Source organism: Nyctibius grandis, chromosome 5 (genome assembly GCF_013368605.1).
Source record: "Nyctibius grandis isolate bNycGra1 chromosome 5, bNycGra1.pri, whole genome shotgun sequence".
In the NCBI taxonomy this organism is placed as follows: domain Eukaryota; kingdom Metazoa; phylum Chordata; class Aves; order Nyctibiiformes; family Nyctibiidae; genus Nyctibius; species Nyctibius grandis.
In genome coordinates this window covers 24,969,678-24,990,646 of record NC_090662.1, presented here as the reverse complement: position 1 = coordinate 24,990,646, position 20,969 = coordinate 24,969,678, and the positions used below count along the sequence as shown (strand labels likewise).

The following is a 20,969-nucleotide window of genomic DNA, read 5'->3' as shown; positions in this document are numbered from 1 at the left end:
TATTGCTATTTCCTCCCTCTTCCTTTCCCGTTGTCAGCTTTGCAACCTGCAGATTATTTTCAGTTTTAAAGGTGTTTTCATATCAGTGTTACTTAAAATCTTGTTTGACAAGATGCAGTTTAACTATCTTTTTCAATGTTAATAGTTTTGTCTGTAAGGAGATTTTATCATTTGTATGTGCCTTAAATTGTCTATACAATCTCTGTGTACATGAAGGAGAACTCCATATGGATTACTTCTCCTTTCACTGCTTTTGAAGCAGACACAAAACAGTAGTCTAATTTTATTATTAAATAATTTATGGTTATTGTTACTGGTATTGTTACTGGTCATTAGATTAACATCTCTCTGAAAAATAGTGTTATCATACAGCTTTTGCACCTACTCTGAGTTTCTGCCACTTCTTCTTTCATTTGGTAGAAGACTTTCAACTGATTTACAATAATAACTCTTGTCACTTTATTCCTAGCTTCCCTCCTCAAGCTCATTTTTTCCCCAAAAAATGGAGTAGTATTGGAATCACCTCACGTCCCTTTGGAAATCTGCAGCATAGTCATCTAAGGCTGATATGATTTTATAGATTTGCTTTGCTGTCAGTGGAGGCACCTCTACAGCACAATTAATCTGGCCTATTTTAGACAAGTAAATGATGAGGTGAACCATGCCCCACTAAGTGACTTTCTCTCCATTCACTATAAAAGCAGTATAACCAACTGTTTCGTGTGTAAACATCTGCAATGTACATAGGTAATGTGAAATAAACTGAATTCCATTCCTATACTGTTTTGCTTTATAAATAGCTAAAATTTGTGTGTCCGTGTACTATTCCATTTTTATATTTGTCCCCTCTTCCACTTTATCTAGTTGTATGACACATATGAAACAAGGTGAACCTAACAGATCATAACAGTTTTTCTATTATCTTTTACAATGCTAGGAAAAACTGCATCTTTTATCACATACATCATCATATGTCTGTATTGTTTGCTGTTATTTCTCATGGGGAAAAAAAGAAAAAAAAATGCAGTACTGTTATAAATAGCCCTTGTCTCTAATCTATCTACTATTCAATATCTGTAGCACGTCAATCTGCTGAAGTTATAAGCCCTCCTGTTTTTCTGTGCCTAACCTTATTACTTTCCATTTCCTGGCAACAGCTCATATGGTTCAGGCACCGGCTTGTGACCCTGTTCTATGGGAGTCATGTTCATTTGTTCTCTCTCTCAGTGCTTTGTCCACAGTTTTCTCTTATTGTCAGGTTTCATTATCCTTCTACATTTCCCTACTCAGAATCCCTCTTGTTACATATCTGCCTGGCAATTCATATCAAGGTATGCACTCATTGCTGTTAAATACTCCATTAGAAATCATTAGCAAGTCAGGACCACAAGGATGAAAGATTTACATTTTCAGAAATATTCCTCCATTGATCTGGATGCTATTGATTCTGGCAGAGGGACCTCTGAGGGAGGACAAAGAAGCAATTGTAGCAGTAGCAAGGGAGAATATCTAAGAATATTTGTAATCATCTTTACAACATGTTAGGAGTAACAGATGCACATACCAAATCAAGAAAATAAAGGTGGAAGTTTATAATAGATCTGTATTAATTTTCCATATATGAGCCTCAATATAAGATCTATATGCAATCTCTGAAGACACTGAACCCCATCAGAACTATTACCTTTCTTGATTGCCTCCCATTTAACCGCAATATATCTATATTTACAAGGTCTGTGTTTTCACAGAGTCCAAGGACTTCACAATCTGAAAATCACCCATATGAAACAAGAAGAACTTTTTACAGCAAAAGGACCAACAGGAAGGTCAAAATTTCAACTGCCTATTTTGGTGACCAAGACCTGAGTTAAATTTAGTTGTTGAAGAACTGTCCAAGTGGCACTGATTTGCACCTCTAAGTTTCTGAAGGACCAGCATTTACACTTCCACTTTCAGAAGTTCCTTCAGTGAGGCACACAGCTGCTTCTTCATCCCCCTTGCAGCTCAGACCCAAGAGGGAGAGGCACTCTGCTTTTTTGCCTATGTCTCTGATCTGAGCTGTCCTCTTCAATTCAAAATTCCTCTTCAAATTCAAGAGAAATGCAGCTACAAGCTCACGGGGACCCTGGCTGCTGAGGGAGGTAACTCTCAACTGTGCTGACATGGCACTACCTTGGCACAAGGGAGCACTGCCCAAATTTCAGATGGGCTTGCCCTGAAGGTTAGCATTATTGGAAGCTAAGAGACTTCATTCCTGGGACTGATGTCCCAGAGGTTTTCACTCAAGGACCACAGTCATGAAAAGAGCTTCTTACAATTGCTCAATGAAATCAGCATCCTTGTCAGGAATGTCAATTAATTGCTGGTTTTCATTAGTGATTGAACTGATAAGGACATCACTCACCAGTACAGGTGTAGGGCCTGGAGTGATCCTGATTCTTCATTGTCCTGGTTTGGACTAGGACAGACTTTTCAGTTAAGTTTCTTTTAAGTGATTACTTTTCTGAAGTCGACTACACATGCTTGTTGCCGTGGGAACTAGGGTCCCTGTTGGGTCTCTTTGTCCCACAGAGGAAGGGACGGTAAAGTGCCGCACCTGCGGGGAGGAGCAGACAGGACGGGTGACCTAAACCTGACCAATTCCATCCCACCCATGCGATATACTCAGTTAAAAGCTGAGGGACCGCAAGGGTCGTGTTCTCTTCCCCGATGGCCAACATCCTGGGAGGACCCAGCCCGTCCTCCTGTGTCGCTCCTGAACCCTGTTCCCACCTGCTGCAGCGTGTGCTCCGGGACTGCCCAGCGCCTGCCCTGCAGCGTCAGTGATGACATGGTCGTCATCGGGGGGAGCTCAGTAGTGGTTTTGTATATCGTTCATTATTTATTATACTCTTCCTTTTCATTGTTATTGTTTATTAAAACTGTTTTAACTTTCCAACCTGTAAGTCTGTCTCCCTTTTCTCTTTTCCTTTTCCCCTCTGGGAAAGGAGAAGGTTAACAGAAAGCATCTGCTGTCTATTTAACTGCCCACCCAGCCTTAAACGGTGACATTCATAAAATGTATTTTAGTTTAATTCTGACCAAAATCAAATAATTAAACAATAAGACAGAAGAAAAAAAAAATTCTTCAAATCAAAGCCTCTTTTTCAGGTGACACAGGATAAATGAGATAAACAAATTTCTCTCTAGAGGCCATTTATGCTTTGTAGTAGTATTTCAATCCAGTGTAAGAATTGAACTATTTTATAAGCTTTTTTGTTTTGTGGGTCTTTTTTAGCATTTAATGACTTCAGAATAGAATATACTATACTATTCCATGAACTACTAAAAAAAAAGCCCATACACTAGGAAAACATTTTTTAAGTGTTTGATGCTAGAAAACCTGACTTCAATACACTTTATTAGGAGCACATAATAAGCTCTTGGCTGCATAGACTCTTAGACATCTATTCACATGACATGGCACGCACTCAGGTAGATATTAGACCCTGGCCATGGAGCTCACACGGTATGCATTTATAGGCGTTAGTGGGCCACTTCCATAAAAACCAATTGCCACCTCTTCTCCATACATGGGAAAAAGAGTCTGTGCTTCTCAAGTGACAATGGTGTTTTTCACTCTCTGGCAAATATAGTCAATGTCTATTATCAGCTTATTTTCGTAGGAAATCTTTAATCTGATTATACATGAATACAGAACACACAAAAATCTCCTTGTGTGTATTTGGAGGACTCAAAGGTGAATTTCTCAGCTGCCACTTGCTGCCTTCTTTCCCTGCCCCTCTTCACCTCACTCCTTTTCAGCAGCTACAACCTCTCATCTCCATAGAAGGGGCAAGTTCCTGCTATTCAAACCAAAATAAGTTTGCTTAAATCACCTCTGAACAGAGGTTCAGAGTCTTTATTTAAAGAGAATGGTTCATGTCTTTATTTCAAAAATTTGGTGGACTGAGATAAGAGACAGTTATGTCTGCTACATACCATGCAATAACTAATTAAAACACTATAGTTAAAATGCACTCACACATATGCCTTCACTTGTGTTGTGCAAATTGATATAAGCATTAAGAACTTGAATCCCTAAATAGTAGCAGAGACTGTAGGTGCATATTGAAGATGGGTATGTCTGCTACAGGGTAGCTGGGAAGGCATATATCTTTTCTCTGACCCTTCACACCTTGCGACAACGAACTTTAGCGGACCTGATAATTCAATCCCTAGCACTTGTGGACTTATGAAACTTATTGGTTAAAAAATACCTACATTGCCTAAAAATGCCTTGAAAAGCTGAAGTGTTGTCCCAGGACTACCTAAATTGCCTAAAAATGCCTTGAAAAGCTGAAGTGTTGTCCCAGGACTACCTAAACAAAGAGACAAGCAAACAAATAAATAAAATAACACTTGTAGGTACTTTTTTTGTTAGCAGTGCAGCAACCCAGAATCACCAGGTGTCAGGCAAACAACACAGAAACATGAGAAATCTTCAAAAGATCAAATTAGGTCTAGGGAAAATCAGCTTAAATAAGGAACAACCTCAACATTCAGCCATAACTGGAACTAAAAATTAACAACTTAAGTTTGGGAACATCTGCTTGAACATTACTTTCTTTTTATTTTACACATTCCTCAGAATTTTCTGATTCACCATATAAGGCTCAGGACAACTCGCTTACTACAATAAGAACAAAACCCTGTGCATTTTATGCTCAGGTAAGCAAGAAATCCTGCCTAAGTGCTTTGTGCATGAACAATATCCCTTGCTGGTAAGAAATGGTGAAAGTGCAAAACAGAGAAAAAAAACATCAGTGTTCGAGCTGCAGTTAGTCCATGCGTAAGGGAGGATCAATACAACAATTTGTAACTATCAAGAGCTGGAGCCTTTAAACACCAGGTGGCTTAGCAGAAACCTTCCCACAGTGGCTGTATGTCAATATGAGAGTTATTTCCAAGCACCTTTAGTTGTTTTTCTCCAACATGATAAGCAGTGGATTCTGATATCCCGAGACTTTCTCTTCAGATCTCTGGGTAGGGACTTGCAAGAACCATGCCAGAGACTGCACTTAAATAAGCCTTTCAGGTTTGCAGAGTCTGGTGTGTGCTGAGGAGTCTGACTGCCCTGTAGCTGTATATCCTGCACACAGATGGTGACTTGAGGTTCCATATATAATTTTCACTTTCCTTTAAATTGCATAATAATTACCTCCAAAAAGTGGGACACAGCTACCATAACTGGCCATATTATGAGTTGTGACTTAATGCTACCTACAGATATATTCATAAAATGTGATTATGTGTAGCACGGGAACAGTGTCAATACATTTTTGTCTCTCTACTCAGGATCAAGCTATATTGGAGCAAAGCCTCAGGGCCAAACAGAAAAATCAAGCGTGGATCCAGCTGGAGCTCTGAGTGAGCAATAATGTGTCTTCTGTGATTATATCTGTTTGTTCAGCCTTACAGTCAAAGGAAAGCAATCTATTATTGAGGTCTCCATAAGATTCAACATACAGAATTGTGGATTTCTTGTTATTTTAAAGAGTTTGATGAGTATATGTATGGCAAACCTTGAAAGAGAAGAAATTCTGAAGAGGTAGCAGGATACAGTGCACGGATGATATAGAGCTGCTTCCTTTCCACCGAGTCTGTACAAACCGCTACCTTTGCCTGCCACAAGAAAACACAAACTCCCTTGCCTTTCCACTGAAAAACATATAGCTCTCAGGGGAATATTAATTTAGTGAATTTCAAGGACCGTCTCTTACTGTGCTGTTCTTCTGTCTCTGCAGATAAACACACGTGACAGAGAGCACATCTGTAAACTCAGGATGTTCTGAATTCCCCAGACAGGTCACACAACCACTATGTTACTATGATGCTTTCCAAGCTCTTAGGAACTGTCTTCCTGTACAGAGCAAGCACAATACCTAAACTTGAAGCCACATCTAAGTGACTAGATGATACTTATAATAAAAATAAGTAATTGTAATTGCAAATTGTTTTTTTCTATATGTTTGCTTGCCAACTGACCTGGATTTTGTTTTAACTTCTTTTTTTAGCAGTTCTTTAGAACTGTTAGGGTGACTACTTTTTTACAGTTGGTTTCCAACAGTATGGTTGATGAATACCAGTATTCCAAACCCACTAAAATAAACAGTAAATTTTCTACTGACTAAAGTACAGTTGGAACTTTATAAACATAACGTTAACATAATATTTCTGCATTTTCTTGGTTAGCTGATGGATTTTCCTTTTTCAGCTAAATCATGAACAGGTAACATTTATTACCTACTTTTCAAGAAATATTTCAGCAAACTGAATAATATTCCATTTCAGAACGTCAAATAAAACGGGTGAGCTAATTTAACAAAGAAGTTAAATACTCATAATCTCAGAGCATTCAGGTTGGCTCAATGGTTTTTAATGTTTCCAGGCACTGGAAACATCTGGACAGTAATAAACAGTATTAATTTCTATCTACTGTGATATTTGCATGTTATTGAACATTTTAGGACAAGTTCACAGATTAAAGATGAAAAATTTATTGCAATCACCTTTTAAGAACATTTTTTCCTTAATTAAACATTTGAATAGATCAGACTTTCTACTTCTTCTTTATTGCTGGTTATACTGGTAAATTCTAATTACAAGTGTCCTTAGCAACTCTGAATCGTTATTTGTTTTAAGTTAAAACATGTGGAAAAAATTCACAGGGAGATATGCAGATAGCATAGACCTAGAACTGCAAATGCAAAAAAGTACTGTAGAAACAGAGACATAGTAAAACTATTGCTTGAAAAACTGTGCAAAATTTTGGGCTTTTGCAAGAATGGACTTAACTAGTCACTCCCATTTCTGTAAAAATTCTTTTAACCAGGGTGCTACCTAATCAAGCTATATTTCACACATTGCAAGGAAGTTGTAAGAAACTTGAAATATATTCGTTTCATGATAGCATAACATCTAACTTTTTATTGCCCATTGAAAGAAAATAAAAGTGATTGATGGAATAATCAGACACCACTATTACATGAAAACTCTTTTTTTTTTTTTTTTGCCTAAACCTAGCTTCTCTAACCCTTTGGAGATAATACAGATGTATTGCTTTAATGCCAAAGAGTTACTTGTAATTCATCTTCTACAAAATAGAAAATTTTCAGTTGAATGAAAATGAAAAATAATCCAGATGTTGATGATAGGTCTTTCTGTGCATATAGTGCACAATACATGGAACTCCAACAAATGCATGAAATTTATCCTGTACTGCATTGAGATTTCTTGTTTCAGTGCTGGCTGGATAGAAATATACAGTCATACATTTAGGACTGCTTCAATTCTGCTTTCATTAGAATAAAAATGCAATAAAAAAAACAACTTTATGACACAGAATCACAGAATCAATCAGGTTGGAAGAGACCTCGGGGATCATCGAGTCCAACCATTGCCGTGACACCACCATGTCAACTAGACCATGGCACTAAGTGCCATGTCCAGTCTTTTCTTAAACACATCCAGAGATGGTGACACCACCACCTCCCTGGGCAGACCGTTCCAATGTCTAATGACCCTTGCTGAGAAGAAATGCTTCCTAATGTCCAACCTGAACCTCCCCTGGCGAAGCTTGAGGCTGTGTCCTCTTGTCCTATCGCTAGTTGCCTGGGAGGCCGACTCCAACTCCACTACAACCTCCTTTCAGGTAGTTGTAGACTGCAATAAGGTCACGTCTGAGCCTCCTCTTCTCCAGGCTAAACAACCCCATCTCCCTCAGCCGTTCCTCGTAGGTCATACCCTCCAGACCTTTCACTAGCTTGGTCACCCTCCTCTGGACTCGCTCCAACACCTCAACATTTTTCTTGAAGTGCGGGGCCCAGAACTGGACATATTTTTTTTTATAAAAACTAATGCTACTAAGATAGAATATTGAGTGTCCATTTGGATAGGACTTCTAGGAAGTCTTGCATTCTTAGCTGCACAGTGACCCAAATGCAGCAAGACTAAAGAATATCCTCCGACTCATGCCCTATACCTGTTTAAGGCATGCTTCTGGGACACGGCTTCAGTCTCCTTTGGATTGAAGGCTTAGGAGTCAATTTATTCTTTTAGTGAACATCCAAATCCAAGACTAATATGAGAAGTTTGAGGGAAGGACCAAGCTCCAGTGTTTCTACTATCTTCATCTCAAAGCAGAGTTAGCACTGCTGTATCAAATATTTCTAATTCCCTTCTGGAACTGCTCAGAGGCATAAACCTCTTCCCCTTGATTTAACATAGAACAGTTGTACCACACCCTTTTACTCTCCAGCTGAACTCCTAAAATTTAGGCAAGTCAGCATCAAAGTTAGTCATACTGCATAATAAACCTCACTCATTGTAATTGGTGGGTCTAAGGAGGAAGCTATGATTGGTGTGTGAATTTTGATACAGTAGCTAAAAACACATCCAAATTTTCAGACTCTGAAATGTAGCTGAGTATCCTCTAATAATGTTAGCTTTACATAAATAGCTCTACTACCAGCAAATAAAACTGTATTCAAGTAGAGTACCAGTCAAGCTGATAATTTTCTAATAGAGCTGTAAGTAATAGAGAGAAGCACCATTTTCAAATCCATCTGGCTACGTAGGCTCGTATGACTTGGCTTAAAAGAGTTTAGGCTTCCAAGTGTAACTAATAATAAAAAGTATTCTGTATTTTCTATATTCCAAACTATTTTTTATTAAACGCTAATATAATTCTAAAAGTTAATAACCTAAAGAAATTGGCACAAATTGAAAAATGTTAATATGGAAGCCTCACTAACACATCATCACTTTGAAAGTGTGCTATGCACAGAATCCACAGAATTGCCACTAAAATCTTTACTGCAAATTATTTTACCTTTAATTATCAAATGTTCAATATTGATGATAGAGATAACAGGAGAATTGAGAGAAAGTCTCTCTCTTTAAAATCGAACGTCTCAGGAATTTGTGCATCAAATCCATTTTATTTCAGGCTTACAAGGGAGAGATTTGCCTAAGACTATGGGGAGCAACATTTTGAGTCCAATCTGTTCAGCACAAAACATAACCTGCTGTGTGGCCAAAATGATTGGATACCTTAATCCTCAAGAAAAACAGCAAATGCTTCCTCTGAGGGAATAAATTAGAGAAGCTTCTAAGATAAACTAACTTCTACATATTTAATATTTCATACTATTAGAAATGCTTTAACCAGCCTTTGAGAAAATCTCTCTGACTCATAGCTGCTTGCAGAAAAACATACAGAAGCAGATGAGTTGCTATGGTACCTAAATGCTAATAGCCAGGCTCACTCTCTGGTAGCCTTCAGAGGTATCAGCCTTTCCCCCCAGCTGTATGAAGAACAAGACACTTACTGTAGACTTCACCAGCTGCTGAAACTGAGGGAAACCTGTCTGGCTCTGAGGGATGAACTGAAACCCATCACTTTCCTCTTGGATGTCTTGTTTAGCTCACTCCGATTCTCCCTGTTTTTTCTTAAGATCACATCTGGTAACAAGTTCTAACATGTCTAACTTGCTCTTGAATCCAGTACTGCTTTGATTATAGATCTGAACTTGGTTGATTACTGCTGACTACATTTCCCTAGAGCAGAAAAACTAAACAGTGCTGTCTGATGATGTCAGTAATGTGTGTTAATTATAAATTCATTTTCTCCTCACTGTAATTCCTGCCCTACAGTATTAAGTCTACCTGATTTCACTGTCATACCCTTTAACACAGAGAAATGGTTATTTTCCTCCTTATATGAGAATGTAAGATTTGTCAAGATAATTTCACTGACAGTGACCTCCCTGAAGAATTGCTCTATTTTTTGAGTTTGTCACTTATTTAACACCAGTTAGGTCACTTTTTACATTAATGAACTATAAATGTGGCTTATTTATACTACCAAATATCCTTAATAAAATCCTTGTTGCTTTTTTTCTCCCTGATGTGTCTATTTCATTTTGTAAGTAAAAGTTGTTGCAGGAAAATGAAAAAGGGTCATATTATTCTGTTACAGAGGTACTAAATGGCAATTCATTTCTCGTCATGACTGTCCTGCTGGCTTGCAGAACTCTTGTCTTACCAAATAGGTCATAAAATGACATATGGAAAAATTAACAATTTGTACAAATATTCTTACTTCATTTGATAGATTTAAGAGGAGATTTTAAATGTAAACATTTAAGTTAGGAAGCTTGTCAAGGTATTCTTCTCCTCAAAACATGTGGCATACCTTCTTCCTGTTAATAAAGATAATAAGGATGTCTGAAGGGCTTAAAAATGCCGCAGAACTGCAGCTGTGATGTTTTGTACACTGACTAAAAAGTAAATACATGCAATATGTATCCAGTTTCTTTGTACTCAGATATCTTTTCACTAGGAATGGCAAGGGTTAGTTTGTGCTGCTTCTCATTATAGCTTGAGTTTTTCACTTGTTCATATTAGAAAATTGTAATCTAATATATCTGAATACCCTCACCTATCAGGAGATGCAAATCAGTTTTCATTGGGTGATGACGGTAAATCCTTTATCACCTTCTTTTACATATTAATTATTAAAATATCTTATGAATTAGACCTTGTTCCTCAAAAAAGAGAATTTACCTCAGTCACATTCTAAATCATTAAATTTGTATGCGGAGCATTTATATTGCTCAATTAATCAGTACTTAAGATCTGTACATAAGCAAGAGCATGACTATAGAGCTGCTACCACAGTGAAACCTTGCAAGGTCAGCAGAGCTCAGCCGCTCCCAACTCATTTTTAATCTTGTTTGCCCCTATCTGATCTACCTATCTGCTATTATCCCCCATTGTACTTAGTTTTTAACCCTATCCAACTATGGTACCAGTGGCATTGTATGATGCTAAGTGTTTCTGACAGTATAAACCCCTAAATTATGTACTGACAATAAGAACTCATAACTTTAAAAATCACAGATGTGCCCAACTTCAAGTATTTCAAAAAGGATTTTTTCTCTATTGATAGTTGTAGACTTGAGAGTTGGATTTTTAAAAATCTGAGTTAGGAGTATAGCTCCAGTACATCTTAAGTGGGACATTTAGTTTTATTGTGCTTAATGCCTTAAAAAATGTCAAAACCTATCAGTCTCAAAGGGTACCATTTTAAAGCTTCTGCTTTAATGATAAATAATGATTTGAGAATGCAAATTTTGTACTCAGTGGAAGAACAGAGATGTGTCAGCTTTCTTCAAGAAAACATTTAAAACAATTTGAGCTGGATATTAAGCCAGGAGAGTTTTGCACAGACTGATGTCTTAGAAACTTCAAAAGATATCAGGAGAAGATGAATTTTGTAAACAGCTGATTCCACAATAATGATACTCTGGACGATTTAAAATTCTCCCTGAGAAACTCCATTTTTCTAAGACTGTTCTCTATAGATACTTCTTTTTCAGAAAAAAATATTACAATAATGTAGAGTGATCATTAATTTTTAGTTTAAAAGTGTCAACATCTTATTTTCAGTTTGGCTGCTAGTTTCTGTTCTTATGTTCTCATTCTCTGGTATCATTCTGCCCTTTCAGGGTGAAATTTTGCATGTTTGTTTTTTAAATGGGGCTGATGTTGCATGCGTGTGTATCTGTGTGTGTGTAGCCAAAATTAATCTGTCCTTAAAGGCATTTAATTAACACATCTAAAAAACAAATAACAGCAAGGCTTACTAGTCCACTCAAACGATGAAATTAGTTACAGAAGAATAAAGGTAGCATATGTCCATTTAATATTGTAAGGCAAGGGTAAGTGATATACTTTTCTTCCTTTCAAGTTCAGCTAGGGTTATAGAGCACGGCTGAGGTGGGAAGGAATCTCTGGAGACCACCTAGTCCAACTCCTCTGCTTAGAGCAGGCTCAGCTAGAGCAGGTTGCCTGTGTCCAGCTGGGTTTTGAATATCTCCAAGGATGGGGACTCCACAACCTTTCCAGGCAACCTGCTCCAGTGTTACTGTAGATTTGTCCCAAAATCCCAGCAAGCAACATAGTTGCTTTATTTTGTCCCAGAGAAGATCAAAGAAAAGGTTGCACAGCCAGACTCAGAATTTATTTCCTGAGTCTCCTCTTCATCAAGAGGGGGAAGTGATGTTGCAGTGGCCTCCTGCAGAAGTAGACAACATTTATCTAAGCATTGACAGCAGAAGGGAGTCAATGCTTCCACCTGTTCTGTGCTCCCTTCTCACCTATCCCTGCTCACCTAAAAAGATCGCAAAGTAGCAATTATCCCTGTTCACCCACAGGATAAGTAACCTGTCAAAGCAAATAAGATGTCTGTTCCCATGTATGAGTCTAGGTCAAGTTCTGCCCTTACATTTAAGATTAAGTGAAAAACTCATATTGTAATATCTGGAAATATATTGCATTATAGTGTGTGATATTTCCTAGATACTTATCCCTGGAACTACTACAGTGTGTTAATGTAAACATAAATACAAATACATGACTAAAGGTAGGCAAAAAAAACAGTTAACCTAAACTAGCCATAAATCTAGCCACAAAGAATGAACTTTCTTCTATATGAAATGTTTTACGTACAATATGAGCAATGATTTTTATCTTTGGAATTTAACTATAAATTTTGATATTCATTTTTGTAGTGGGACAACTGGGGAGAGGGGTACTGATCAGTCTTATCACTTTGTGTTTTATTCCCACCCAAGAAATCGCACTGTATCCATGTTGCCATCCCTCTTTTGCTTTGTACAGAAGGAAGTACAAAGATAAAGCTTCTTCTTAAAAGCCAAATCAAAATGAAACCAGCTTTGAAACACCGCCATCCATAAAGGCATGTTTGAGTCCTGTTTCTGTTAAATGATGAGCACTTATGTGGAATTCAGTAGAGCACTTCTCATAAAACAGTCAGCACATGCCAGGGTAAAGACAGAATAATGAAGTTAAATAGAGTGAGAACACTAGAGCAATGTGATGCCACAATTACACTATAGCACATATCACCATTTATAAACGTAATTAATAGAAAAACTGTTTGCTCTACATAACTTTAAATATGAAACACTAGTTTCACATAAAAATCTCATTTTGTTTGGATATAAAAACTGGTAGGCAAAATCTTTCAAATGTGGTACCTTTATTAAAATAAGAAGACCATAAAGTGACAACATTTACTTTTTGACTGGGAAAAACAAAGATATGTAGGAGCATGAAACTTCTGAAAGCTCTAAGTGTTCTTTGATCAAATAGTCAGAAAGGGCTGGTTATGGTCTACCAGCAGTCAGCACCAAGAACACAGGGAACTAAATATGCTACTTCTCAGTACACTGGCTTTCCTTTTCCCTGTTGTTTAAAAACTTTTTTGATGTACACATCAATAGGCTGTACCAGTTACATGTTAGAGGTTTCTTTTCCTATGAAATTAAACTAGTTATTAAACTGCCCATTATAAATGAAAAGTAATTGTTTTACTTTTGTAAAATTGTTTTACAAAGTAAAAAGTAATTGTTTTACTTTTGTTTTACTTTACTTGCAAAGTGTCCACACTTTGCAAGCTGTCCTAAGAAAAACACAGGCAATAGTAAGACAGGAGTCTACAATCAGCAGTAATTCAAATCTCATATACAAATAAATTAATTTCTTTATTTCTATTACAAATGAAGAAGTTCTATCCCCTTCAAAATCGTGCTGAACTGTGAGATTTTCTGCATTTAGCATACAACTGGTAGAAGAATATCTAAGCAGAAACCAATGTCGTATCAATTACATCAGTACACTGTGCACTGGTGATTATGATCAGCCTTCAGTCATGAAGGTGTCATGGAATATTACACAGATGAATCCTTCAGGGGAACAAATCTTCTTCATCATTTGTAAATAAAAATAAGCAGAGTAAACAAATACAAACACAGTTCAAAGTGATTACTTGCATTCAAAAGCAAAACAGTTACTCCAATAAACAGAAATACGTACGATTTCTTCCTCTTCCAAATACCCCCCATAAGGCAGACAGGTGTCCTTCATAATACTGGTCATACTTTGTGAAGTGAAACCCATTAAGTTCAATGTGACAGCATATTAATTGGACTTTCACCTACTCATTACTACCTTGGTTAAGAGCAATATACTGAATTAAGAGAGATGAAAAGTTGGTTTAATATGCATAAGGGTAGAATCACATGGGGAAACTGATATTGAATAAAAAGAATAACTGCCTGTCTCAAAAATGCTTCTTGATTACTTCTTGATATTAGAAATTATTATCATCTTGAAGAGGAGAGGCTTAATTCTAAAACACAGAAAAAGATTTTTAAGCATAAGAAAAAACATTTTTGCTGTGAAGATGATAAAATACTGGAACTGATTGCTCAGAGAGAATTTTGGAGGATTTTCCATCCTTTTTTATATTAAAAACCTGGCTGGACATGGTCCTGGGCAACCTGAGTTGTCTGATCCTGACCTGAGCAGGATGTTGGAGTAGGTGATGTCCAGAGGTCCCTGCCAAATTCAGCAATGCTGTTATCCTGCGATTATTAGGATAGAAAAATGCTACCCTGAATGGCTGTGAAAGCCAAGGTTTCCCTTTCATGTATCAGTTCACTTCTAATATACTACGTTATTAATTACAGAATCAACTAGGTTGGAAGAGACCTCTGGGATCATCGAGTCCAACCTTTGACCTAACACCACTGTGACAACCAGACCATGGCACTAAGTGCTACACCTAGGCTTCTCTTAAACACCTCCAGGGATGGTGACTCCACCACCTCCCTGGGTAGCCCATTCCAATGCCTAATAACCCTTTCTGTGAAGAAATTTTTCCTAATGTCTAACCTGAACCTCCCCTGGTGCAGCTTGAGGCTATGCCATCTACTCCTGTTGCTAGTTGCCTGGGAGAAGAGGTCAACCGCCACCTCACTACAACCTCCTTTCAGGTAGTTGTAGAGAGAGATAAGGTCTCCTCTCAGCCTCCTTTTCTCCAGGCTAAACAATCCCAGTTCCCCCAGACGCTCCTCATAGGACATACCCTCTAGACTGTTCACCAGCTTTGTTGCCCTCCTCCGGACTCGTTCCAGCACCTCAATGTCTTTCTCGAAGTGAGGGGCCCAGAACTGGACACAGTACTCGAGGTGCGGCCTCACCAGTGCTGAGTACAGGGAGACAATTACTTCCCTAGTCCTGGTGGCCACACTATTCCTGATACACGCCAGGATGTTGTTGGCCTCCTCGGCCATGTGGGCACACTGCTGGCTCATGTTCAGCTGGCTGTCCACCAATACCCCCAGGTCCTTTTCCACCGGGCCACTTTCCAACCACTCTTCCCCCAGCCTGTAGCGCTGCATGGGGTTGTTGTGGCCAAAGTGTAGGACCCGGCACTTGGCCTTGTTGAACTTCATGCCATTGGTCTCTGCCTATCTATCTAACCTGTCCAGATCCCTCTGCAGAGCCTTCCTACCCTCAGGGAGATCAACACTCCCACCCAATTTAGTGTCGTCCGTGAATTTACTGAGGGCGCACTTGATACCCTCATCCAGATCATCAATAAAGATATTAATTCAATTAATGATTGAACCTAGGATGCATGTCAAAATTGACACTCAGCACTACTGTCAACTCCCAGCACAGGAGGTCTAGCAATCTATGTAAATATTCTCCTCTGTAAACCAAGTCAGACACAGCAGCAGTGCTGTCTTGAGGAACAGGAATTTGGGATCAATAGGAAAAGGCAAAGGGTTAAAGACTGTCCTCTGCTTATGCCTCCCAATGCATGACCAAAAAAAACCAAAGTATTTGGGCACATAACACATCCAAAAAATTGGTACACCAGTACATAATGTGGACTAGCCCAGTACAGGGAACAGTTAACATATCCCATGTGACAGAAAGTTAACCTCATGGAAATGTTTCTTTTCTTTTTTTCTTTTTTTCCTCTCTTTCAGTAAATTACTAGTTCAAAAACATATACTTTTTCATTAGTGTCCAGAATGCTTTATTCCACTCTTTCATCTCTCCTTGTTGCAATACTTAGCCAGAGAAATCATGACAAGTATTGATGAAATACAACAATCTAGGGAGAGAAAGGTTTCATATAAAATGTACAGCTTATCTTTTTATGCTAAACTTTCATGCTTGCTAAATGAAAACAGATCACTTTCCTTGTGCTTTAGCAACACAGACCCAGAAGAATATCTACTAGAAATGTAGATAATTGTCACTGCAAACCTTACAATGTGCTGCATACTTTTGTCATCATAACAACATTTCCCATTTGCCAGCAACATATTTTGCTCCAGGTTTTGTTTAAAAACACTAAAGAATCATTTAAACTCCTTCTATCCTCATATTCCTGGAGACAGGGATTCCCTTTTCATGAAAATTGCATAGGACAAAAAAAGTTTCAGAAGAGGAAAAAACTGTGAACTACAGCCAACATTCGTATCAACCAAATAGTCTGGTATATTACCTAAAGCAAAAAAAACTTCCACTCAGAAGCTAAATTCAAAATGACCTTGTGCTTTTTTCAAAAAGGCTGGCAGCTGAGGTCATTGGAACAAATTGTGATAGACAGTGCTTCTCTGTGCATAGTTAGAAGGCATGTCTAGTACATGAATTACCACCAAGTAGGGAAAAAACCCAACCAAAACACAACAACAAACATTGTCCCATTTCTTTGGAAATAATGGTAAATATAGTCTACAATAATTATGACTTTAATGAAACAGTGTAGGTTTTCAGTAACTTTATTTCACCATCAAGTATGTTCTACCCTTTTCAACTCTACATTCATAAGTTAAACCTGTTCTTTATTGGCCTCTACTGTTAACAGCATAAGCATCTGTAACTACATATCCCGAGCAGGCATATCCCAGCTGCCTGGGAATATTATGCAGTGTTGTTTAAAAATATATATTGTAGTTGTGTTAAAGCTCACTGAATCACTGGGTCAAAAACAATGAAACGGAAAAGAAGCTGGAACTGCTAGTGAGTGTTTTAATTGACACTTAAATATGCAAGTTGAAAGCAAACTCCTCACTATTCACTTTTGTAAGGAAATTGTTAACTAATTTCAGAAGAAGGCAATTTTCAAAAGGGTGTTTTTTTCAATTCATTCTCTTGCAAACACATAAGTAACCTCTGCCAAAGGATTTTAATCTGTCAATAGGACTGCATGAGTCCTCAATTTGTTTCTATAATAGCAGCTTTTCACTGGAATATTTTGATCAACAGATTCTTATTTTTAACATCTGCCTCTTTTGGGAGCAGCTTAATGTTAAGACGAAAAATACACTTGGGGTTTCAAAGCAGGTGGAAAAACTCACAGTTCTGATTAAATGAGAACTGCTTCTAATCCTGTTTTCTACTGTGCCTTAATACAAAGAAGAAAACACATCTTGTCATTTCTGAAACATTTAAAGAAGAAAAACAGAGGGAAAAAAAGAGTACATGTAACTTACCGTTGAAGTTTACTGCCCGGATATAGCTAAGTAGTTCTTTACCATCAATTGTGCTCATCCTTGGACATAGGCCAATATATCCAGGACAGAGATCTTTATGCATGTTGTGTAGTGCATAGGCCATGGAATATACGGCATCAATTACAAACTGAACTTTTCCTTCTTGCTCATAGGCTGAATCTCTTGCAATTCTTTCTAAGCCTAAGGAAGAAAGAGAAAGAGTCAGTTTACTTCTCTTTGTGCGTGTGTGTGTGTATGTGCATGAGTGTGTGCAAAAATTCACAGTAGAACATAAGCAATTATGGTCAGGTTGATAGGTAAAGTCTGGACTCATCTATCCACCACCTAAATAAACAAGACAAGGGACGTAACCCGGTGGATAGATGATGGTAAAGCTGTGGATGTGGTCTATCTCGATTTCAGTAAGGCGTTTGACACTGTCTCCCACAGCATCCTCGCAGCTAAACTGAGGAAGTGTGGTCTGGATGATCGGCTAGTGAGGTGGATTGTGAACTGGCTGAAGGAAAGAAGCCAGAGAGTGGTGGTCAATGGGACTGAGTCCAGTTGGAGGCCTGTGTCTAGCGGAGTCCCTCAAGGGTCGGTACTGGGACCAGTACTATTCAATATATTCATTAATGACTTGGATGAGGGAATAGAGTGCACTGTCAGCAAGTTCGCTGGTGACACAAAACTGGGAGGAGTGGCTGACGCGCTGGAAGGCTGCGCAGCCATTCAGAGAGACCTGGACAGGCTGGAGAGTTGGGCGGGGAGAAATTTAATGAAATATAACAAGGGCAAGTGTAGAGTCCTGCATCTGGGCAAGAACAACCCCATGTACCAGTACAAGTTGGGGGCAGACCTGTTGGAGACCAGCGTAGGGGAAAGGGACCTGGGGGTCCTAGTGGACAACAGGATGACCATGAGCCAGCAGTGTGCCCTTGTGGCCAAGAAGGCCAATGGCATCCTGGGCTGTATTAGAAGGGGTGTGGTTAGCAGGTCAAGAGAGGTTCTCCTCCCCCTCTACTCCGCCCTGGTGAGGCCGCATCTGCAATATTGTGTCCAGTTCTGGGCCCCTCAGTTCAAGAAGGACAGGGAACTGCTAGAGAGAGTCCAGCGCAGAGCCACGAAGATGATTAAGGGAGTGGAACAACTCCCTTATGAGGAGAGGCTGAGGGAGCTGGGTCTCTTTAGCTTAGAGAAGAGGAGACTGAGGGGTGACCTCATTAATGTTTATAAATATGGAAAGGGCAAGTGTCATGAGGATGGAGCCAGGCTCTTCTCAGTGACATCCCTTGACAGGACAAGGGGCAATGGGTGCAAGCTGGAACGCAGGAGGTTCCACATAAATATGAGGAAAAACTTCTTTACGGTGAGGGTGACCGAACACTGGAACAGGCTGCCCAGAGAGGTTGTGGAGTCTCCTTCTCTGGAGACATTCAAAACCCGCCTGGACGCGTTCCTGTGTGATATGGTCTAGGCAATCCTGCTCTGGCAGGGGGATTGGACTAGATGATCTTTCGAGGTCCCTTCCAATCCCTAACATTCTGTGATTCTGTGATTCTGTGAAAATATGGCCATCTGGTTTTGCATCTAATCATTGTACACTGTGCCAGGTTTATAAACAGTATGTTGAGTTCTGGGCTGGGAAAGAGGACAGAACAGTTCATTACAAGAGAAAGAAATATAGATATATGTATTTCTACAATCCAGTAGAAAAACTCTCTTTCCACCTTATTGACTTTCGTTCAAGAGCTGTTTATTGTTATTTATAGGACACTTCTACAGCAGCCTGCCATTCTGTTTTAGATAAATTTAAGGCTACCATGAGTTTTATCCCTGTCTTTTGTTTGATAAACATTATTTAGACATGTCAGGGAAAAAAAAAGGTGAATACTTGCGAAGTGATGTGGCCATCTGTCTCCATATTGAAAAGTGCTTATTCTGAGACTTTTTTCCTGTATTTACCAGTGAATTATGCTTCACATTGAGAACCATGTACTGTCTGCTAAAAAAAAAAACTAGGATGTTTTTCCTCCAGAGGGAATACAGAGCAAATCAATACATTACGAAATTTTGATTCTGTGGGAATTGCCCATGTTAATCATTTATGTCCAAATCCAAAGAACCTTTTGCATTCATAGGTGATAGTACTAAGTAGAAAAGTTAAAAAATAAATTTCAGGAAAATTATATTTTAAGTAGACAACCACCATGAAATCCCATGTCCTATATAGAAATTCAACCACTGATTTCAAAGGCTCAAAATCTTCATTTACAAGGGGAAAGAGGTCTCTGCAGATATCAACATGAAATCTGCCCTGCTGAAAACTACAGTCAAGTTCCCACTGACTCAGTGAACACAAGATTAAATACCTAGGTTATCTACCAGATTATCAACTCATTCAGTTTGAAAATAATCCATTCACATTATTTACGACTATTCAGAAATGAACCAAAAGTTTATGCACCATTTTTTTTATTTTAACATTCTACATCTTATTTTTAATGTTTCTTTTTTATGTCTAAATACAGGCTTTTATCACTTCAAGATATCAATTTTGTTGTATCCAAATTTTTAAAAGTGAATTTTTTATGCCTGAAAATATACCGTATACAAAATCTTTCTTTTGACAAAGTATGCAAGCCCATATGACATGAAAAGAAAAGCCAGGGAGTCTACTCAGAAGCCTTTCTTCTGTTTGCCTGCTGCACTTCAGTGCCACCATCTCACATTACAATGACAACACATGAACAAATTTGTAATTTGACAATCATCAGTAGTGTTTTGTGCTTTAAACATTCCTGAGGACTGGGAGTGATAGATAGCCTTGAAACATCATGATGTGCTTTTATTTCTCCTCAGGGGTTAGTTAAAAAAAAATAAAATCACTACATCTTCAAAAGGTACTAACCATTTGTAGAGGAAAGCATATAACTCATTTTTGTGATATGTTACAAGTAACTTCATAGACACTTTTCAAGACAAGCTATCTAATGATTAGCAAATTAGTAAATAGTGCAACTCTACTGTAAATAAACAAACAGGAAAACATATCCTTGCACATGCTGAAAATTACACAATTACCTGCAATGCATTTCCCAGACATAAAAGAAGATATGAAGGATGGAAGAGTTATGGCTTCATTAGATTGCAACTTTATTAACTTATTTCACTTGGAAACTACCTTTTAACAGTAAGTGATGGGTAGAGCTCGGGATCCCTTCTTTAATTGTTGCTGTCTAGTTAAGGACTGCTGGACAACAAGTGAAGGACAGGGTTTACAGAACTACTGCAGGCACACAGCAGGCACCTGTATGTGCTCCTGAGAGCTTCCTCATTGCTAAACAGGATAGTCAGGACTGGAGGAGTTTGAAGGACATATATCCGTTTTAATTGCTAAACCAAATGTAATTCCCCTCACACATCATATGGATGGATGTGTATGTTGAAGCGCGGAGAGTTGGTGAAAGACAGAAGGGAATAATTTTTTTATAATAAATGCTAAGTCATAAAATGCTAAAAGTTGCGAACACTTATGCAAGT

At 38.3% G+C, this 20,969-nt stretch overlaps 1 protein-coding gene across 1 annotated transcript in view; it reads right to left on the bottom strand.

Moving 5' to 3' along the window:
• GRM8 (glutamate metabotropic receptor 8) overlaps positions 1–20,969 on the bottom strand; it is a 379,997-nt gene that overhangs the window by 125,315 nt on the left and 233,713 nt on the right. The window contains exon 6 of the mRNA XM_068400373.1: positions 17,427–17,627. Coding sequence (XP_068256474.1) covers positions 17,427–17,627 — 201 coding nt within the window. The remainder of the gene's footprint in view (positions 1–17,426; positions 17,628–20,969) is intronic.